The sequence below is a fragment of the Oryctolagus cuniculus genome, chromosome 5 (assembly GCF_964237555.1).
Source record: "Oryctolagus cuniculus chromosome 5, mOryCun1.1, whole genome shotgun sequence".
Classification (NCBI taxonomy): domain Eukaryota; kingdom Metazoa; phylum Chordata; class Mammalia; order Lagomorpha; family Leporidae; genus Oryctolagus; species Oryctolagus cuniculus.
The window spans coordinates 40,124,047-40,145,492 of NC_091436.1; the positions used below are offsets into that span (position 1 = coordinate 40,124,047).

The window sequence follows — 21,446 nt, forward strand, 5'->3', positions numbered from 1 at the left end:
CCTGGAGAGGCTGGTGGTAGAAAGTTCAATGGCTTTTTCTGTAATCTAGGTAAGAAATGATTGGCCTGAACACCAACTGTTCAGGGTCCTCAATCACGTGAGCTGTTTGCCCTGACACAGATCAGTTTCTGTGGCTGGGCTTATGTATCATCAGCACATCTGGATATGGACAACAGCTCAGCTGGGTAAAATTTTCTTCTATGCTATTGTCGTCATGTTGTCCCTTTACCATATTTGTAAAGTCATTATTTCCTTGTTAGTAGTCGCCTGAGTGTATGATTCTATGTGGTGTTAGAATCAAAGTTTTACATTTGCAGGAGACTTGTAGCTTACCTGATCAGTTTGTTTTCATAACATGTTTCCCAAAACCTAGGTTTCTTATGGGAGAACCACAGATAAGGATGTGGGGACATAATGTAAGTGGAGCTACTAACCTATTGGCCACTATACCTGGAATAAACTTTACTGGTACCTGTAAAGAGAGGTTCAGCCCTCTCTCTTGTGTGAATCAAATTAGCCTATCAACCACTGTAACCAGTACCACTGTATCCACTTTGCCCACTGTATCCAACACCATTCCTGTCTCCTGTTGTAACTGTTTTTGTCTTGTTTTAGGGTGTTCTTATTAAGATTTTGTTTGAAAAACAAGTTCTATTGTTAAGAAATTAAAACTCCCTCCCAACTTAGCCAATGTGAACTTGAGGTCACATCAAGTTAAATGTCTTGCCTGTGTTTATACTTGGCCAGTAGGAAGCAGACCTCAAGAAGCAAAGCTGTTCACACATATTCAGGAGGAGTTGGAAACTCTTCTAGAATCTGAAACTGTCCCCAATCCCCAGGTAATATTCAGGTCCTGTCAAGTTTTCTTTATTCCTCACTTCAAACGTTAATGCCACTACATTTTAGACTTCCTATAATAACAAAGAAGTTGCTTTCTCAGACTTGTTTTTGTCTACATGAATGCACATGTGCATGTTGTGTGTGTGTGTGTGTGTGTGCTTCTGCTTATAATGAAGTTGACAAGTATATTTGGGTTTACATAGTCTTTTGTAATGGCTAAGAAGGAATCATTTCAGAGTTCCTTTACACAGGCTAAAGTATTGGATAAGAAAGACAGTCTCTGAATTCAGATTAAATATGATGAATTAGTCTTTTTTTTTTCTTTTGAGCCTTGGAAAGTATCAGGCTCAGGAACCATCTGTAGAAAATAAATCATTAGTAATTTAAAATTAATAATTGTAAAAGAGAGGCCCTCAAAACCTATGCATAAAGAAGCAGCTGGGGAGGTTGTTAGAAACACAGATATCCCCAGATCTCCTGAGTGAGTGAATCTAGGATAAGGGGTCCACTATGCCCATTTTTAACAACCACTCTATATGACTCTGATGCAGTTGGCTGAACACCACGACATCTGAGAGTCTGTTGAAGCTGCAACTAGATTTAAAAAGGAGTTTATTTAAATTTTTTTTCTGAAACTCTTAATTTGGCTCGTCTCATCTCAGTAACAATATTGCACTACATCATCCAGGGACAAGTAGCCTAACCTCATCCCAGCTGAGTCTTATGGGATCAAGCTGTTGTGGGTTTCATTCCCAACATAGCTAACATTTCCCCTAGCCTAAATAGCATTCACCAGGCCCAAGGGCATGAGCGGGACATAAAGAAGTTATTCCATCCTTCATCCTCTAAATATCTGTTTGACGTGAGATACATAAACTTTCTCTATCATTCCCAATGTACAAAGAACTTCTGATTAAGAGTAGAATATTAGAAATTAACAGAATTAGATTTATCTTCACACTTTGAAGGAAAATAAATCACCTATATTTTTATATAAAACTGTCACAACTTAATTTAAAATTATTTGGCAAATAAGATTACTTGAGACTGATTCTGTAGCATAGTAGGCTAAGCCTCTGCCTGTGGCACTGGTCTCCCATATGGGCACTGATTCGTGGTCTTGGCTGCTTCTACTAGTTCAGTGCAATAAGTTGACCTCATATCAGGCCCAATTGGAGCTAATACTAATAGCTGATCCTGAAGGCTTTTTATTTTTCAGGCACTCTTTGGTGTTGTAGATGTGTTAATCCATTTAATCTTCAAAATAATTCTCCAAAGTAGGTATTAATATAATTTTTGATTTACACATAAGAAAACAGTAGTACAGAACAACTAAGTCACTATGCTATAATCACATAATTTTTGTCTGAAGAGCTAAAGCCAACACAATTTCTTATTCCTATGTTAAACAATGCTGTAAGCAACCTTAACTTCCAACACCTATTTTATGCTATGTAGAAGCTCCAAGAACACTTTGTTCCCATATGGTGGGCCACTTGAACTTGTTTACTTATAAACTAACAGTATGCTCTTCAACTCTTGAAATCAAGATCTTTGCCTCACACTGCTGACAAAGCCAAAGTTATTGTATCATAAGCTCCACCAAACCCCAGACAGTACCTGGTCATGCAAGATTTCCCCCAAACCCATCACTATCATTCCTCTACTTTCACCTTCTAGGATACTAGTACTTTGTCAAGGTGGCAGTTTCCCTTGCCATAGCAAGTAGTCAACAAGTTTGTCCAGCCTTGTTGTGGAATTTGGTTACTGGCATCTGATATTTATTAGGAATTATAAGACTAAATTTTATTATATAACCCTTTGGTATTAGCATTTCAAATTATTAGCCAGGTTAAGACATCACATCACAAATCAGGGTCATGGATTCAATTCCCAGCTGTGGCTCCTGTAAATGCATACCTTGGGAAGCAGTAATGATGGCTCAAATAATTGTGTCCTTGCCACCCACGTCAGAGACTTGGGTTGAGTTCTTGGCTCCTGGCTTTGGCCTGTTCCAGCCCCAGCTGCTGTAGGCTTTTGAGAACTAAATCAGGAAATGAGAGCTTGCTCGCTCTCTCAGTCTTCAACAACTTTTTCAAAATATAACCATTTTCTACCATTTCTCATCATAAAACATCTAAAATATAGATATCTAAAATCATAAAACAGCTAAAACATCATAATAGCACCTTACACAAGTTATCAATCATCAGTAACTATCTAGAAGTAATTTTTACATTTCCCTAAAACTAAAAAAAAAAAAAAACACACCTACATGGGAGTGATTTTTAAACTATTGGTCTTTACAAAACTCTAAAAATCAAAAAGAATTTTTGGGTGGTCCCTCCAAATCACTTCAAATATAAATGTTGAGATTTAATATAGGAAATGAACTAATGCCTTAAAAATACACTATGTATACACCATAAGCATCTTCAAAGTCTAAAAATATTTTTATTCTGAAATGTTCCTCAACCAGGAAGCCAACAAGAATGAGGAATTCAAACACTGTAAGCAACATACACAAAAGTGGAAAAAGAAACAACAACCCCCACAGGCTGGGATCTTGGAATTCTCTGTCAGAAGAGGGGTTGGTTATTCTTCCTGATGAAAGAAACGTCACACCGTAAATATCACAGAAATGGACACACAATGCTCATAGAGGGTCCATTTCTTTGGAAATAGCTGTAAATATATTCATCTGAGTAAAACAATCATCTGTGTGTAGCCATGCGTGCTCCCTGCTCCCACGGCTGTCACCGCTGTCGATCTGAAGCTGAGAGGCTGAGAGGTAATGGCCTCATGATTCAAGGAAACTGGTGAAGTGTGTACTCAGGCTTCAGTTTGAGAGATGGGTTCATTTATCATCATAATAAGCTATTACCATTGATAGGTCACAACTCATTGAAGAGACAGTCAGTCTAATTGGCTCAATTCCGTTAGCTTTCGATGTGCCTCAAGGAGATAAGCACTCTTTCGCAGGTAATTTTCAATCACCCAATAAACCACCTGTTTAATAATTCATTACCTTTCAGATTGGGGTCCTATCACATAGCTCCTTCTTCAGTGCGGCAAACGTTCAATTTTAACTGTTTGGAATCTCAGGCCCAGGTAATTGAGGAAGAGTTTTAGAAAAAGTAAGGTAGGAGAGCACATGCTTTGATTCAACGGCTACCGTTGAATGGGATGGGAAGATGTCAGGAATACAAATGTAAGCTTTATGCTTCCCTAACAGGCCCTGCTGAAAATATCTACATCTGGAAAGACAAGCATGCTCTTCCAGTCCTTGCAATTAATTAAACATGACAACCCATTTTTAGCCGATACGACTGGGGTACATAATACTTATTAAGTGAACACATCAAAGTGATATTTTTTACGATGTCCAGAATCCCAAAGAAATTGTAACAGATTAAATTAGGAATAAAAATTAAGGCTATTCTAGTTAGAATAGTTTATTTTACAAATTTGACAATATCCTATACTTAAGTAGGGCAGGAGAACAGCTTTCGAGACAAATTCACCTCATTTCAAATGCCACTTTAAAAGACAAACGGTAGTCAAAAATACACACTATTCCACTTTCAGATTTAATTGCTTAAAAATACATATTGGCTCATTCCACACAATTATACTAAGAACTTCAGTCTCAATCTATTCCTAGCTTTGTGGTCTTTGCATAGATGTACAAACACTCATTTATTCAGGTCTCTCAGTTATGGCATTTTTGTGGCTATCACAAACATTTTTGGAATGAATAACTTTGCATATATGTCACTTCACACATTGATATATGCTGGCAGGATAAATTCCCAGAAGAGAAGTCTGCAAGAATGTATGTAATTGTTACTTGGGGGGAGATTTCTAAATCGGTTTTCTTGGATTGCCCCAACGTATAGCTCTACTGTCAACTCACGAGGCTCTCTGTCCCCTTATAAAGCCTTCATTAGAGTGTGTGCAACCTATTTTGTTGTCTTGCCTATATGGTGGATGATGATTTCCCAGGGTGTTATCAGAATGCAAGTCAGGTTGAACACTGCTTACCATATTGAAGAGCCACCTGCCTTTCACTTTCTGTGAATCACTCTAAAAATCTCTGTTTATGTTCCTATTGAGCTGTTGGCCTTTTTCTTCCCAATTTATTTCAACTTATATGCATTAGAAAGATTCACCTTTTGTTTCCTATACATTACAACAAGAATACAATTATTTACTTGAATAATTTATGTAATACTTTTTTTTTTTTTTTTTGTATTTGTCTTGTTTTTCTAGGGCTGCGATAACAAGCCACCACAGACTGGATGACTTAGCCATCAGAAATTTACTGTCTCATGGTTCTCAGGCCTGTAAAGTCTAAAAACAAGGTATGGGTAAGCCCATTCCAGTTCTTGCCAAGAACTGTGAGAGAATAATATGTTCCAAATTCTTTTGTTTTATAAGACACCAGGCATATTCAGTTAAGGCCCAACTTATGGATTTCATTTTAAATTGCCACATAATAACCACAGGATTCTGACTACAGTTATAACATTGACTTCTCTAATCAGTTTCGGATGCACAGAAATCCCAAATTCCTTTAATTGCTGTGTCTTCAGGGAAGCAAGGATAGGGAAATTGATTTATGCTTGGGAAGACACAAAACAATGCATGTTAGCCCTATTATAGTCCCTCAAAATAAAGTAGAAAACACAGTAGTTATTTTTAAAAGGTTGGTGATTGTTTTTATTTTGCTGAAACCTATCATTTAAGTTAAAATTGCTAAAATTAACTTACTTGCTAAAATTACGTCTCCATTAGTGTTCATTTTTATGTGTAATGACACCTTCTCCCTGCTATCACCAGATGCTGTAGTCAAACAGCGCTCACCAAGCCAGGGACAAAATTTTTATCAAAGGTATTTATTGATGCACTGTAACACGTGACTGTAGAAATCCACAAAGTAATTGGGACTTATTGGACAGCTTCTGTGTGCTAAGGACATTTCTGAGAGCTTCAGATAAGTGTGAGGGGACACTAGAACCCTCAACTTGCAGATAAGGAAAGCCTGGCACAACGGAATTCCAGGATGTGTGTGAGATCATCAAACTAATAAAGTAGAGATCCAGCATCTGAATCAGGTCTGTGAAAGGCATAAAGACCACAACACTAATCAAATATACCCACACAAATAACAGAACCAGGAACACTAATCTAATATACCCACACAAATAACAGAACCAGGTCATCCTCTTACACAGATAAAAGTTTTCAGTCAATTCTCATGGAAATGAAGACAGACAAATAGTGTATTAGTGGTTGGCAAGGCTGGTCCCTTCTCCAGGCTATGAAACAGGATCTGTTTAAGATCTTGTGGGGAGCAACCCGGACTAGACTGGGTTGCTGGAATTGAGACTTGTTCTGTGCGTCTGCTCTCCCACAATATGGCGCTGGGAGAGAAGAAAACAGCTTCTACACAGCTGCCTCCAGTTCAGCCAATAAACTGTAGGACTTGCTCCTGATTGGAGGAGAGCAGCGTGCTCGGCGTGTGGGCAGCCGAGTTGGGATTGGCGGAGGAGGACTATATAGGAGGAGAGAGACGGCATGCACCAGGAACAGCTAAGAGGAACACCTGTGCAGCCCCCGAGTGAGCCGGCCGGTGGTGTGCCGCTCCCCTGCAGAAGTGGGGAATGTGGCCAGGGGGAACTGCCCTTCCACGGAGGTGGAAGGGATAGTAGCCAACCCGGGAAGAACCAGCAGCAAACCAGGGGAGGGCCGAGCAGACAAAAGAACAGCGCAGGGTCCTGTGTCGATCCTCCACGAAGAGGGGGAGCGACATAATGGTGCCGTGACTCGGATAGGAAACCTAGGACGGATAGAAAACTTAGGAGGGAAGAAACGGGAAGAAATGGGAAAATATCGGAGAGAGAGACTAGCAAACAGCCTAGGGAAAAGCCAGACGAAAAAGGTGCCGGAAGAAGCTATTGAAAGCCTAGGCATAGACTCGGATACGGACTACGGGGGGAAGCTGGGAGAAATCTCTAAGGTCGAAAGCGAAAGTGAAAGCTACAACAAACAGACTTGGATACGGACTGTGGGGAGAAGCCAGGAGAAATGAGGGAGGAGTATTGTTGGAGGAAAGCTTGGGGAAACATACCGGGTAGAGAAAAATGTTAGGGAAATTGAAGCCGCGGGGGGCAGGCCAAGGCGGAGATGAAAGCCACTTTGGGATTCTCAAGTTAGCCCGGGAATAGGGGGCGAAAAGTTAAAACCAGAAGCGGAAACGTAAGCCCGGTTGGGATCCATCTGATTAGCCCGGGGAGCAAAGGACGGGAAGCCAAATCGTGGGGCGGAGACGTGAGCTGGGTTGAATTCGCCAGGTTAGCCCGGGGAACTTAGATTGAATACTAGTGGCGGAGATGTGAGCTGGGGCTGTGTGACTCGCGGAGGCTGCCGTGTGCAGAGAGAGCGTGCGGGGCTCAAGTAGATAGGGAACGCTGGGCTAGTGCGAAGCCACGCAGATGAGAGAGGCGCGGGCTGAAGCGGCTCAGAGCCGGAAAGCCGCCGAGAAGCAGCCTCGGGGCGGGCGCCGGGAAGCCGCGGGGATAAGAGAAACAGAAGTTTAGAAGTAAAATGAGAGAAATAGGAATGTTGGCAGACAGAAGTAAAATGGGAGAGATAGGAATGCCCGGAGATATAGAGAAAAATAAAGCCTCCCCTCAACATGGCAATGAGAGAGCTTGGATTCGGTCTGCCTGATTAGTGAGCCGATGAGCACCTGCGGGCGGCTAGCAGCTTATGCGCCGCAGGTCACCGAAGACAGGCACGAATTAACATCAATAAGGCCTCCCCACAACACAGCAATGAGAGAGCTTGGATTCGGTCTGCCTGATTAGTAAGGCGATAAGCACCAGCAGGCAGCTCGACCAGAGTATGAGCTGCAGGTCACCGAAGATAGGCACGAATCAACACCAATAAGCCTCCCCACAATATGGCAATGAGAAGGCTTGGATTCGGTCTGCCTGATTAGTAAGGCGGTAAGCACCAGCAGGCGGCTCGACCAAAGTATGAGCCGCAGGTCACCGAACACAGGCACGCATCAGCGCCTAAAAACCTCCTCACAACATGGCGAAGAGAGGACCCGGATTCGGTTTGCCTGATTGATAGGACTTGTAAGAACCTGTGGCAACTCTAGCAAGCAGAGCAGAGTGTGTGCCGCGGGACACCGAAGACAGGCGCGTATCAACGCCAAAAAATAAAAAGAAAGGGGGATCTGTGGGGAGCAACCCGGACTAGACTGGGTTGCTGGAATTGAGACTTGTTCTGTGCGTCTGCTCTCCCACAATATGGCGCTGGGAGAGAAGAAAACAGCTTCTACACAGCTGCCTCCAGTTCAGCCAATAAACTGTAGGACTTGCTCCTGATTGGAGGAGAGCAGCGTGCTCGGCGTGTGGGCAGCCGAGTTGGGATTGGCGGAGGAGGACTATAAAGAAGGAGAGAGACGGCATGCACCAGGAACATCTAAGGGGAACAGCTAAGGGGAACACCTGTGCAGCCCCTGAGAGAGCCGGCCGGCGGTGTGCCGCTCCCCTGCGGAAGTGGGGAATGTGGCCAGGGGGAACTGCCCTTCCACGGAGGTGGAAGGGATAGTAGCCAACCCGGGAAGAACCAGCAGCAAACCCAGGGAGGGCCGAGCAGACAAAAGAACAGCGCAGGGTCCTGTGTCGCTCCTATCTATCTATCCCAACTATCTTGCTCTCCTCGCACTATCAACGACAATTAACAAGAAACAAAACATGTAAGGGAAGACCACTTTCACCATAGAAGGTTCAGAAATTGCATAATACTGCTCTACCAAACCACAACATCTGCTTGTTCAGATCTACTGCAAGTTGCAGAGGCCAGCATGTTGGTGGTTTGCTGAATAACAGAGTTGTGCAAGTCCATTAGAACCAATAATCCATGGGCTCCCAACAGTTCTACTCAGCTACACATGGAAGATGAGTGTAAAAAGTTATTGAAAGTAAAGAGAAAAAATATAAATTTTTATATTAAGAATTGATTAAAAATTTTTGAAACTGATGCTGCTTCAGCTTTCTTTAGTTTTCAGATAAGAAATGTGAGAGTTTTTATTTGTTTGTTTTTGAATATTCTTGCTATGGTATGGTCTTCCTTTCCACAGCTTCAGAAAGAAAATTTTATATAAGGAGTACTTGAAGTTTTATTTTAAATTTGTGTGTTTAATTATTTACATAGTATTACTGTAGACCCTAAGGCAAAAGAGATGACTGGCTGGAATCGTGTAATGGAGAAAGCATTATTATTTCAATTTTTGATAGTTTAAAATTCTTTGTATATGAATAAATTTCCAAGTGGTATCATTTTCCGTTTGCCTGAAGAACTGTTGTTTGAGTATGGACCCGTTGATACTGAAATCTCAGCTTTTTTTTTTTTTTTTTAAGTCATTGTTCTGTATTCATTTAAAAAAATATTTTAGGGGCCGGTGTTGTAATGCCAGCATCTTATATGGGTACCAGTTCAAGTCCTGGCTATTCTACTTCCGATCCAGATCCCTGCTAATGGCCTGGGAAAGCAGAGATGACACCCAAGTGCTTTGGCTCCTACACAGATACAAAGGACCACATGTACCTTATGGCTCTTGGCTTCGGCCTGGCCCAGTCCAGACTTTGCAGCCATTTGGGGAGTGAACCAGTGGATGGAAGATCTCTGTGTTTCTTTCTCTCTCTCTCTCTCTCTCTCTCTCTCTCTTCCAATATGTTGCCTTCTTGTTACATCTCACACGGCAGAAGTGGCAGGGCTGCTGCTTTTGATATCTTTTATAAGGGCACTGATTTATGAGGTCAGAGCTCTATGGCTTATCATTTCCTAAAAGGCTCCACCTCTTCATACTATCACATAAGATATTAGGTTCCAACACAGGAATTTTGAGATGACATCATTCAGATCATTGCATGTAATGTCTGACCAAAAAAAAAAATGCTATCTTTCTTATCTTGGTTCCTGTATAAATGTCATGTTATTTTTCTTCCTCTGGTTGCTTTTTCATTTTCATTAAATCTGGTGGGTTTTTTTTTTTTTTTTTTTTTTTGATAATTTGGTTCTGATGTACCTTGGCAGGATTGGTTGGGTCATACTTGGGTCTGCTTTCATGGACTGATTTTCCTACTGGCCATGGTTCACATGCTCTGCTTGTTTGTGTGTCTGGTAGCTTTTGATTTGATATCAAACACAACGAATTTTACATTGTTGAGTGACAGATTTTAGTACAATTAAGTGGAGCTGGACTTTATTCTTGCATACACTCAGATAATCTATTTGGAATAAGTTGGATTGTTTTAGGCTCGTCTTCACGATTTGTTAGCATGAATCTAGAGTAGCTGTTGGGCTGAGTTGGCTTCAGTTCCTCTACTCAGACAATGCTCTGTGAGTGCTTTACTGGAGGTCCTCTCTGCTATGAAGGCATTGGATTTTGGGCAGCGCAGAAAGGACTGGTACCACCCACCCCTGTGTCAGCTCTAGGAATTGTGCCTATTTCTACTGTTTTGGTTTCTCCACCAGCCTTCGGTAGGTAGTTTTCCCTGATGCATTTACAACTCAGTACTTTCATCTTTTTTTTTTTTTTAAAGTTGATTTTCAACTATTTGAAAGACAAAGTGACATCCCCCCATCCCACCCCCACCCACAATCTTAATCCACTAGTTCATTCCCCATATGCCCCCAATAGCCAGGGTTGGGCCAGCCTTTTTTTAAAAAAAAAAAAAATAATATTTATTTATTTATTTGGGAGGCAGAGTTACAGAGAGAGGCAGAGGCAGAGGCAGAGAAAGAAGTCTTTCATCCGCCAGTTCACTCTCCAGATGGCCTCAACGGCTGGAGCTAAACTGAAGTCAAGAGTCACAAGCTTCTTCTGGGTCTCTCATGTAGGGGCAGGTGCCCAAACACTTAAACCATCTTCCACTGCTTTCCCAGGCCACAAGAAGAGAGCTGGATCTGAAGAGGAGCAGCCGGGATTTGAATCAGTGCCCATATGAGATTCTGGTGCCGTGGGTGGAGGCTTAGCCCACTATGCCACAGTGCTGGCCCCTGGGCCAGCCTTAACTAGAAACCAAGAACTCAATGCAGGTCTCCTATGTGGGTGGCAGAGGATGGAGCACTTGAGCCATCATCTGCTGGCTTCAGGATGCATTAGCTGGAATGGTAGATCCAGGCACTCTAGTATGGGATACAGATGTTGCTGCCCCGCAACACCTACCTCTGTGGCTTCTTTAAAAATATCTGCAATTTGTGCACATGTGATCATTTTCTTTCTCTTCCCCCTGTGCATCACCTGTTTCTTTTATCTTCTGCCCCGTAAGTTCTTGCTGTTTTGTCTTCCCTGAGCTCCTTTCTTCAAACTTGGCAAACAATGCTCTGAGTTTTCCCTCAATGCACTTTGCTATGGACAATGCACCAAGGCAGTAATTTTTTCCAGTTTAAGTCTCACCTCATTTATTCCTCTTTTCACAGAGATTATTATCCTATGTTGTTGCTGTTTTTTAAAGATTTATTTATTTATTTGAAAGGCAATGTTTCAGAGAGGGGGAGAGAGGGGGAGAGAGGGGAAGAGAGAGAATGAATATCTTCCATCCACTCACTGGTTTACTCCCTAAATGGCTACAATGGCGGGGCTGGGCCAGGCTGAAGACAGGAGCCAGGAGCCTCTTCCAGCTCTCCCACATGTGTAGCAGGAGTACAAGCATTTGGGCCATCTTCTGCTGCTTTTCACAGGCCTTTAGCAGAGAGCTGGATCAGAAGTGGTGCAGCCAGGACTTGAAGCAGTGCCTATAAGGGATGCTGGCTTTTCAGGTGGTAACTTTCCCCTGATAGTACAATGCTGGCCCCTGTCGTATGTTTCCTGTTGTCTAGCGTTTACAAAGATTTGTTTCATATTTCCCCCTCAAGTTTCCTTGTTTAAAGCAGGCAGGTAAGTCTAGATTTTAATCAATCATTTTCAGAAGAGAACTCAAACGTACTATCTTTACAGAGGAATTTTAGTGTGATTTTTGAAATATTGGTCCTCATTTCAACTGAAGTTTTTTTATTTTTATTTGTAATGAAAGTTTGGTTTGAGTTTTTTTTTAATTTTATTTTTCAGTTTAGGTAACTAGAAATGCCAGAAACATTTAATATATGGTCTGTCCTATTACTTATCAGCAATTCCTTTCATTTGAAAATCAAGTATCTATTTATGCAATGAGATATTTGTAGTCTATTTTTTTGGTTCCTTTGGTTTATTTTCTTATGAATATCTCTTTGCTTTGATCATTATGACTTTTAAGGTAGGCATGAAATCTTTATATTAGATGAGATTTGATTAAAGTCACCATCTTCAGTTTCCCTTGAGGTTATTCTTTGATTATTCATGGTACTCTGCTTTTTCATACATATTTAATCTTTGGTAATTTTAATAGTTTTTGCTGTTATAAATAGATTCTTCTTAAAGTGTATTTTTAATATTCATTGTTGTTGATGTAAAGAAACAAAATTGACTTTAAATGTCAATTTTTATATAGTTCTTGATTCACTTATTAAGAATTTATCTGAAGATTCATTTGGGCTTACAAGCAGACAACAATATCATCCACAAATGACAGTTTTATGTCTTCCTTTTCAGTCCCTGTATCTTCTACTTCTGATCTGAATGCCTTGTTTATTCTTTTAAGATGATAAATACTACTGGTGATAGTGAGAAATATTTTATATTTGTGATCATAAAGAATTATTTCAACATTTTATATTAAGTAAGATATAAATTCCTGGTTTTTGTGTAGATACCATTAATTAAAGGGCCTTTCCATTTCCAGTTTGCAAAATTTTCCAAACATCATGAATGGTCACATATCTTTATGTCTTAACTTCATCTATAAAGTTAATAGCTTTGTTCTCTCTTTTATTCAGTCAATATGGTCAGTTACTTCTACTGACTTGCTAATACTAAACTAACCTTGAACCCCATGATAAAATCACCTTGGCCAATTTAATCTGAACCTTTTATAAATTGGTGGATCTGAATTATTAATGTTTTGTTTAGGACATTGGCATCTATTTTTGTGACTGACTTTGGATAGGGATTTCCTTTTAGATATGCCTTTTGTCAGAGTTTCACACCAGGATATCAAGACTCACAAAATTACCTTATGAGTCCTCTTTGTTCTATTTAGTGAAAAGCTTATATAAGAAACAAAAAAAAATTTAAGTTCAAATATTGATTGAGATGACTTATGAATAAGATAGTCTTGGTTTTGTCTTTATGGGAAGCCTTTTTGACTACTGATTCAATCATTTTAATGTTTATTTGAGTTTTTAGGTTTTTCCCCTTTAGTCAGTTTTATTAACTACATTTTGCAGATATTCATTTTTCTTAATTTTATTCAAATTTATTTTGTGTAGAACTTAAATACTCTCTTGTTTACTTATGTTTTAGAGTAATTTTGGAAGTGCTTGTTTTTATATATCAAAAGTCATTTGAAGGTGTTTACTCCCTTTTTGATTGATTCATCCTGCCAGATCTTTGGAATCCTTTTCAAAATAAGTTTTGGGGTTTCTGTCCTCTCTACTGATACTTGTTTTCTATCTCATTCATTGATATTTATATAAATTCATACATTTTTGAAATATCTATTTATCTATCTTAACAACAGAGCCAAAGAGAGAGAGAAAGGGGGAGAAACAGAGAGACAGAGAGAGACACATATCATCAATCTCCTGGCCTACTCCCCAAATGTCCACAACAACCAGGGTTGGGCCAGGCCAAACCAGGAATCATGAGCCTCCCTCCTGCATAAGCCTGGGGCCCCAAGCACTCCAGGCTTCCTCCACTGTCCCTCCCAGGCTGCCAGCAGGGAGCCCAATCTGAAGCAGAGCAACCAAGACAGGATCCAGCACCCGTATGGGATGTTGCAGGGGTTAGCCGCACCCCTCAAGCCATAATGCTGGCCTCCAGTAAATTCATATTTTACTGTTTCCTTTCTTCTGCTTTCTTCTGGATAAATTGTTTCTGCATCTCTATTCCAAAGAATAGTTCTCACAAGAACTAATAAACATAATCAACTGAAAAAAGGCCGAACTAAAAACAGCTAGACACATCTGGATTTTAATCCTGGCTGTTTCTTCCCAGTTCATACTGTTGATTTTTAGCTTAAAATGCTGGTCATACATTTGCATGTAGATGAAAATGGAAAAGTACAAATAAGTTCAGTATTTTAGGTGACATGGGTTTTGTTCAGGATCTCTGCCATCATTACCTTCTTTGTCTTGATGAGTAAACTCTATTAAGGCAGCCCTACCTTATGGTAGTTATGTTGCCTCTATTGCAAACCAAGTTGTCTAAAGTTACTGTGAAGTAAACTTTTTGATTTTCCTTACCAAGTTGCTATTAAACTGAATGTTTCCCTCTTAAATATTAAGTCACTGGATCAACTGTAAAAATTAGCCTTTTTCCTATTATATTTCATTACTCAGCACTGTAAGTAGGAGAATGCACACAAACAGTTAAATGCTTTATACAATTTTTGTTATATTGGAATTAATGCTTTATAAATTTAATAGAAGAAACATGAAGATAATATTATGAAAAGGCTATGTCAGACCATAAGACTTCTGTTTGACCACAAGACCTCCTCAGTGGGCTAATTTTACAACAATAGGCCTCTGTAATAACCAGAGGAAAGACATGAATCCTTTTTTTTAATCTTTATTGTTTTATTTGCCATTAATAATTCATTGGGTTTATTTTAGGTAGCGAGTTTTCTTCTTGGTCCTATTCCATTACCATATCATTCTTTACGGGATCTGGTTTATTGAAAAAATAATAAATCACAAATGAATTATCCTATTTACTTTAATGGCCTTGTCATTCTTCATAAACATAATGATCTCCTTAATGAATTATTTTAATTTAAGGGTTAAATTGCAGGAAGTTCATTTTTTTTCAAGTTGTGTTTGGGTTAAGCATGTAGCATCCACCACAGGATATCTGTTGAGTTCCTTTTAGGTCATAAGAACTATACTATCCTGTAAACCTCAAACACCAACCTCCTTCTTCTAATCCACAGCTTTCATTTGGGATCTGGGAGGTAGAACTGAAAATCAAGCAAGTACAACCTACAAGTACCTTCAGAAGCCAGCTGCTACTGTGTAAGCAGGCTCTCCTAGCATGGTGCTTAGGCTACCCCATGGGTATTCCTGGCAACTACATGAAAAGTTGAACAGCTTCTCTGAGCTAGAAACAGAAAGATGCCATAATGTTGTAGAAAACAGGCATTGTTTTGTGCAAGACAAATCACATAACATTAATTTAATAATGTTCCAAGACAGAATTGAAGCATTAATGGTAATGTGGGGAGAGCAAACCAGCCAAGCCAGATTCTCTGAGAACTTTACAGATGCTGGGAAGTGCTTTAGGAAGCTATACTAACTATTTCAGCCCACCAGGGTAACCTTAAGTAAATGACTCTTTCCATGTTCCAATAGCACTGAATTTACAAAAGCAGCAAATTATCCCAATTCTGAAATTCCCAAACTGTTTCTGAATAGCTGCAGCTTGCAGCAAATCAGCAGGATTCTTTGCCTTTCAAGCTCTTTCCAGCCCTGCCTGTTCTATGCTTAAATAAATGCCCTAAAACCAAGCACTAATATTTGCCAAGCATTTAAAAAATAAATGCTGCCTACGATAGCCCTGTGGTTACCTGACTTAATTCCTTTTGATTGTCTACAATGAGGTGGAAAAATTAACACTTGATTTTGCTATATGTGCCAAATATTCATTCACCTACAAGAAAAAACAGCCAAGATTGCTACTAGGAACTAGCACATATCTGAGATCATTAGGAGTTTTTTCAATGGGCAGTACAAAATGCGCTAAGTTTGTCTTACCATCCATACATAGACTTTTTTTTTTTGACAGGTAGAGTTATAGACAGTGAGAGAGAGACAGAGAGAAAGGTCTTCCTTCCATTGGTTCACTCCCCCAATGGCTGCCATGCCAGCGCTGCACTGATCCGAAGCCAGGAGCCAGTGCTTCCTCCCGGTCTCCCATGCAGGTGCAGCGATCAAGCACCTGGACCATTCTCTGCTGCCCTCCTGGGTCACAGCAGAGAGCTGTGGAAGAGGAGCAACCAGGACTAGTACCTGGTGCCCCAACCAGGACTAGAACCTGGGGTGCCGGCGCCGCAGGCAGAGGATTAGCCAAGTGAGCCATGGTGCCGGCCCATACATAGACTTTTAATCACTTCTCATTATTCCAAAGAATATAGAAGTAAATATGTACTTCTTTGCCAAACTGACTTGTGTTCTTGAATTTTATTACAGAGAAGATTTCTATGTTAGCAAAGTGTGTCCCATATGAATGCACTTGCATTATTTGGATTCCTATGAAATGAAGATGGGCATGTGGTGTCGCCATTACCAGAGAATATATACAGCGAATCTGCCTTCTGTTAGAAGTTGCCTTCTAACTAAGTGACTTGGAAAAATGTTTGAAAATTAGTTACATAAATATTTAGAAAAAGCTAATAGCATCTCATAAATATTTTTTTCAACTTGGGAATTGACATTCAAAATGCAGAGGAGGAATTATGTACCCAGAGCCTCTTGGTCATGGATGTAAATGAAATTCTGTATTTAAGCAGATGCGCTGGTTTCTTGATATACTATTTCTGTCAGATTCTGGCAATGGCTCTGAATCGAACAGCAATTACTGGTGAAGAATTTAGGCTCAACTATTTAGAAAAGTGGCTTTATTGAATTTATACACAAGGCTCTACAATTTTCCATTTCCTTAGCAAGATATTAAATCAACCAAGCTAAGCATGTCATCATGACTATAATTTACGTGATGGGACATGACAGTTAAGATGTACTGTGGTAATTTCTGAGAGCTTGCAGTATTATTGTAGTATCAAAAATTTATATGGTTCAGTTATTAAGGCAAATTGTTTCATTCATACTGAGATGTCTGACAGTAAACCACCAAGGGCTTCCACATTACGTTTAAAAATGTCTTCCATATTCAGACAATTTGCACACCCTGTTACCATTATTTTGTTCACTGAATGGAAACTGGAGCACAGGCAAACACAGAGTTCTGATGTGAAAATGATCTGTGGGGAAATATTCATTGTGGGTGGTTATAAGAAACAGTTCATCCAGGATAAGGGAAGTTATCTTTGGGAACCAGCAGCAATGAACAGGATGTCCAAATCCTTTGCTTGGATGCTATTTAACATCCCATTTATTTGCTTTCCTTCTGTCAATTTGATTTTCAGCCAACAAAAAGAAAAAGCATATGACCAAAGAAGAAATGATGGAAAATGTGGTTATTTCTATTATAAGCCACCTTTAAATAAATGTTATGATCAAATTATAAGTCAGATTGCTGAATCCTATCTAATTTAGACCTGAAGCTCTTCTTGGAGCTCCTCAGAGCAATTAAAAATAATATGCTCATTTATTTATTTTATTTTTTGGCAATTTTAAGCAATAGAAACTCAAGTCTTGTGTGCTATTTTATTCTTGTTGAAAATACAGGAGGTTCCTAAATAGAACAGGATAAAATGACTTGTCATAAAAGGCCTTGCAAATAAAAGTTTAATTAGATTTTTATTGCAGCTATTGAATTTTATGCAACATACGCTGTCTCTTTTAAAATACAAGTTAACTGAAAACTTGTTTTATTCATTTACACATTTTTGTTATATTACTTAGAAGCCCATTAAAAATAAGAAACTGACCATGACACATAATTTTTCAATTGGCTAAAACCACCAGTTTCCATTCACTGATTAGCATATAAGCTACTGAATTTTTTTATTCTAACATTCACATGTCATAAAAGAGAACTCCTAGCTATAAATATACTTCTATTTTCTCAATGAAGGCTTCTTCAAAAGTAATACCATATTCTTACACATGAAAACTTGGTTTAAACAGCATCAATTCATTAAAGGTTTTTTCCATCACAGCTTCTGGTGTGATAACAGTAATTTGCCTATCAGATGATAAGGTATTAACATTCACAGAACAAGCAAGTACTCATATAAAATGTTGTTTCCAACAAATTATTAGGCAAAATAATAGACATAAAGCACCTTATATAGATGAGCATTAATCCAGAACACAAGGGAAAGCCCGTCCTTGTGGGGCTACCTTTGTTTATCTGTGTTTGTTTGTTTTTATACACATGTGCGCCTGCTTCAGAATAAACACATGCTTCCCATCTGGCACTCTCAAGGTGGCTCTTTGTCTGAACTTAGGAAATATGTTGTTTACACAGTCTCATGGCAAGCATTAAACTAGTTATGTAATAAATTTCTTTTCCAATTAACATTCATACCAGGCAGTAGAAAAAGTAGTGCTCTTCAATATCAGTTTTCAAATGAAATAGCGACAGATGAGAAAAACGTCAGTAAGTAGCACTCCATAGACCACTCTACACAAAAAATATCTTCAAAAAACACAACAGAGTGTCATCTAATATCTGCAATTTGTTTTATAAAAATACCCTAAAGTCTTCCTTAACTTAGTCATTCATTCAAAAAGTATACACAGAACACCAATTAGGAGTGCATAAAGTTGTGAAATAGAGATTCCGTGGGCCATTAATGTCTAATATACATACCTTGCACATGTGACACAGGAGAAATGACCAAGTTGGTCTGATTTAGCGGTTCTAGCAATTCAATACAGTATGTATTTGACTTCATCTTTCTTTAATAAAATACTAAATAGAACTCATTGTTATGATCAGTCGCTTAAAGGAGAGTAGAGAGAAGGAAGCACTTACTTTGTTCCCCAGATACGGAGCTGGTGCACTCCAGTAGTAGCTGTTGGGCAGGGCTTGCCGGACCTGTGCGTTACTGATGCTGATCTGCTCTGGTGAATGTAAGCTGTCCCGCTGAGGAGCCACTCGTGTGCGGCCAGAGATATCAGTCAGGTACCAGCCATTCATATCTTGTATCTTAGGCAAACACACAAGCATCATTTATTAGAAAAAGAAACATTCATCAGTTCCTCTCGTATTTCATATTTCTATAGTAGCTATTTTTGGCTTATTACATTTAAAAACTTTTGTAAGGCAAAGAGAGACACAGACAGACAGAGATCTTCCATCCACTGGTTTGGTCATCAAATGCAGAGAGCAGCTTGGGCTAGGAAAGGCCAAATCTGGGAGCAGGCAACTCAACCCAGGGCTCCTTTGTGGGTGGCAGAGACTCAAATATTTGAGCCAATACCATTGCCTCCAAGGGTGTACATTAGCAGGAAGCCAGTCTCAAAAGCTGAGCTGGGGCCGGCGCCGCGGCTCACTAGGCTAATCCTCTGCCTTGCGGCGCCAGCACACCGGGTTCCAGTCCCGGTCAGGGCTCTGGATTCTGTCCCGGTTGCCCCTCTTCCAGGACAGCTCTCTGCTATGGCCCGGGAGTGCAGTGGAGGATGACCCAAGTACCTGGGCCCTGCACCCCATGGGAGACCAGGAGAAGTACCTGGCTCCTGCCATCAGATCAGCACGGTGCGCCGGCTGCAGCGGCCGACTGCAGTGGCCGGCCGCGCGGCCGTTGGAGGGTGAACCAACGGCAAAGGAAGACCTTTCTCTCTGTCTCTCTCTCTCACTGTCCACTCTGCCTGTCAAAAAAAAAAAAAGAAAAAGAAAAAAAAAAAAAGAAAAAAAAAGAAAGAAAAAAAAAAGAAAAAAAAAAAAGAAGCTGAGCTTGGACTCAAAGTACATGCAACTCTGATTTGGGATGTGAGCATTCCAAGTAGCACCTAAACTCTGCCAAATGCCTGTTTAATAAAACAGCAAAAAAGATAAGCATTTGGAAAAGTTATGAATATTTTGAAACTCATCAAATACATAAACCCACACTTTCCCTTGATGTTTCCAGTAGTTTTTATGGTACTACATAATAATCAGTTTTTATTCATCCTGTATTATTTTTTTAGAAAAAACTGTGACTCCAATTGCTGCTTTATTAAATTAAGAAATCCATTGAAAGTCACACAATAGTTATAACATTATACAACATAAAAATAGTCATGCTTTAAATTTCATATTTTTTACTCTAGTAATTTCTTGTTGTTGATGAAAAAGTATCTCAAAAAGTGTTACATATGTACAAAGAGGTCTCAAAAAGTTCATAGAAGATAAAATTTTAAAAATATATTCTGCTATAAAATGTTTTGAAATCCATGCATAGTTTATTCATAATGCATATTTTCCATGAACTTTTTGAAGATCCATTATATTTGTAAATCAGAGAAAGAAAACAAAATATGTGAGCATCTAAAAGGAGCTTTTTAATTTAATATTTCTTTCTTTCCCAGTTTTTAAAGTTTCTACTGTGGGACTTATGGATTTCTGACTCCACTAGCATTTTGCTATGAAAACACCTGTCAATACTGTATGTATTCCGTCCCATAGGGTCTCAAAACCTAGATCTCCAACCCAGGAAAGAAAATAGACTTTTACTAGGAATAAGGGTATGTATAAGATATGCATTTCCATTTTTATACTCTGGCCAAAGTCAGGCACAAAGATGATTTTCAAATTTCAAATGTCCTACCAAAATTAAACATGACGATGATAATACCAACAACAACAACAAGAATAATAAAAAAAAACAATGTGCTCTGCTGAGCCACCCACCTGGTCTGGCCAGGTGTAATCTCTCTACTCAACCATGTAACCTCGCTGCCCTCCCCCCCAAGTCCAAGCGACTGGGCACTCTCTTGGGTCCTGTCTGGAGAGGTGCCCATCCATCCTTACAGATGTCCCTTCCCTAATAAACCTTGCTATTTTACCTCCAAACAAAACAAAACAAAACAAAACAATGTACCCTAGCAATAAGTAGAAAACACTGGCTGCTAAGGTTTTTGGCTCTCAGCTTCCACACACCTATTGGACCTATGTGAGGGGCTAGGTGGCATGTGCAATGAGGAGCAGCACAGTAATGGTGAAAGCACGCCTTGGCCAAAGACAAATGAGTCCAGACAACAGCTTACTGGCTGCCTAGACAGTCAGTAATACACTCCTTCTCCTCTTCTGTTTCCAATATCATCCTCAAGCACTGTAAAACAGTTAAGTGAGATTCAGGGCATGTAGCTTCCAAAGACCAAGGCATGAGTTCCAGCTCTGCACCTTGGCTAGATAAGAAATTCTACTACCCAGTGGAGCAGGCAGGAGGGTTGGCTGGGATTTTAAGAACAAAATTAGGAACTTAGAAAAGATGCCCATTTGTTCTTGACCTTTTTGGAGTCTACTCCGAAAGCAACAGTTTGGGTCAACTTTAGATAGTAATTTCTCATTATTTAAAACTTGACTTAAAAGCAATTTAGGCACGTAAAATTAGTTGCTAGTGTTCAGTATTCATCAGCAGATTAAAGATGAAAAAAGAAATGTTTGGGAAATAGTTTACCAAAACAGCAGTTTTTGTAAAAGATAACTTCGATTACATCATTCCTCTGTTTGAAGTCCCTTAATGACTCTCCAAAGAGAATATCCCCACCTCTCTGCCTACTCAAGCATCTAAGCTCTAGTTTCTCACTGTTCCTCTTGGTTTGTCTCTCCAGTCTGCTTT

At 39.6% G+C, this 21,446-nt stretch overlaps 1 protein-coding gene across 2 annotated transcripts in view; it reads right to left on the reverse strand.

Moving 5' to 3' along the window:
• Positions 1-21,446, reverse strand: part of LAMA2 (laminin subunit alpha 2) — a 707,630-nt gene that overhangs the window by 367,239 nt on the left and 318,945 nt on the right. For both annotated transcript variants that reach the window (XM_070073612.1, XM_051855341.2), the window contains exon 12: positions 18,659-18,832. In XM_070073612.1, the coding sequence (XP_069929713.1) occupies positions 18,659-18,832 (174 nt within the window). The remainder of the gene's footprint in view (positions 1-18,658; positions 18,833-21,446) is intronic.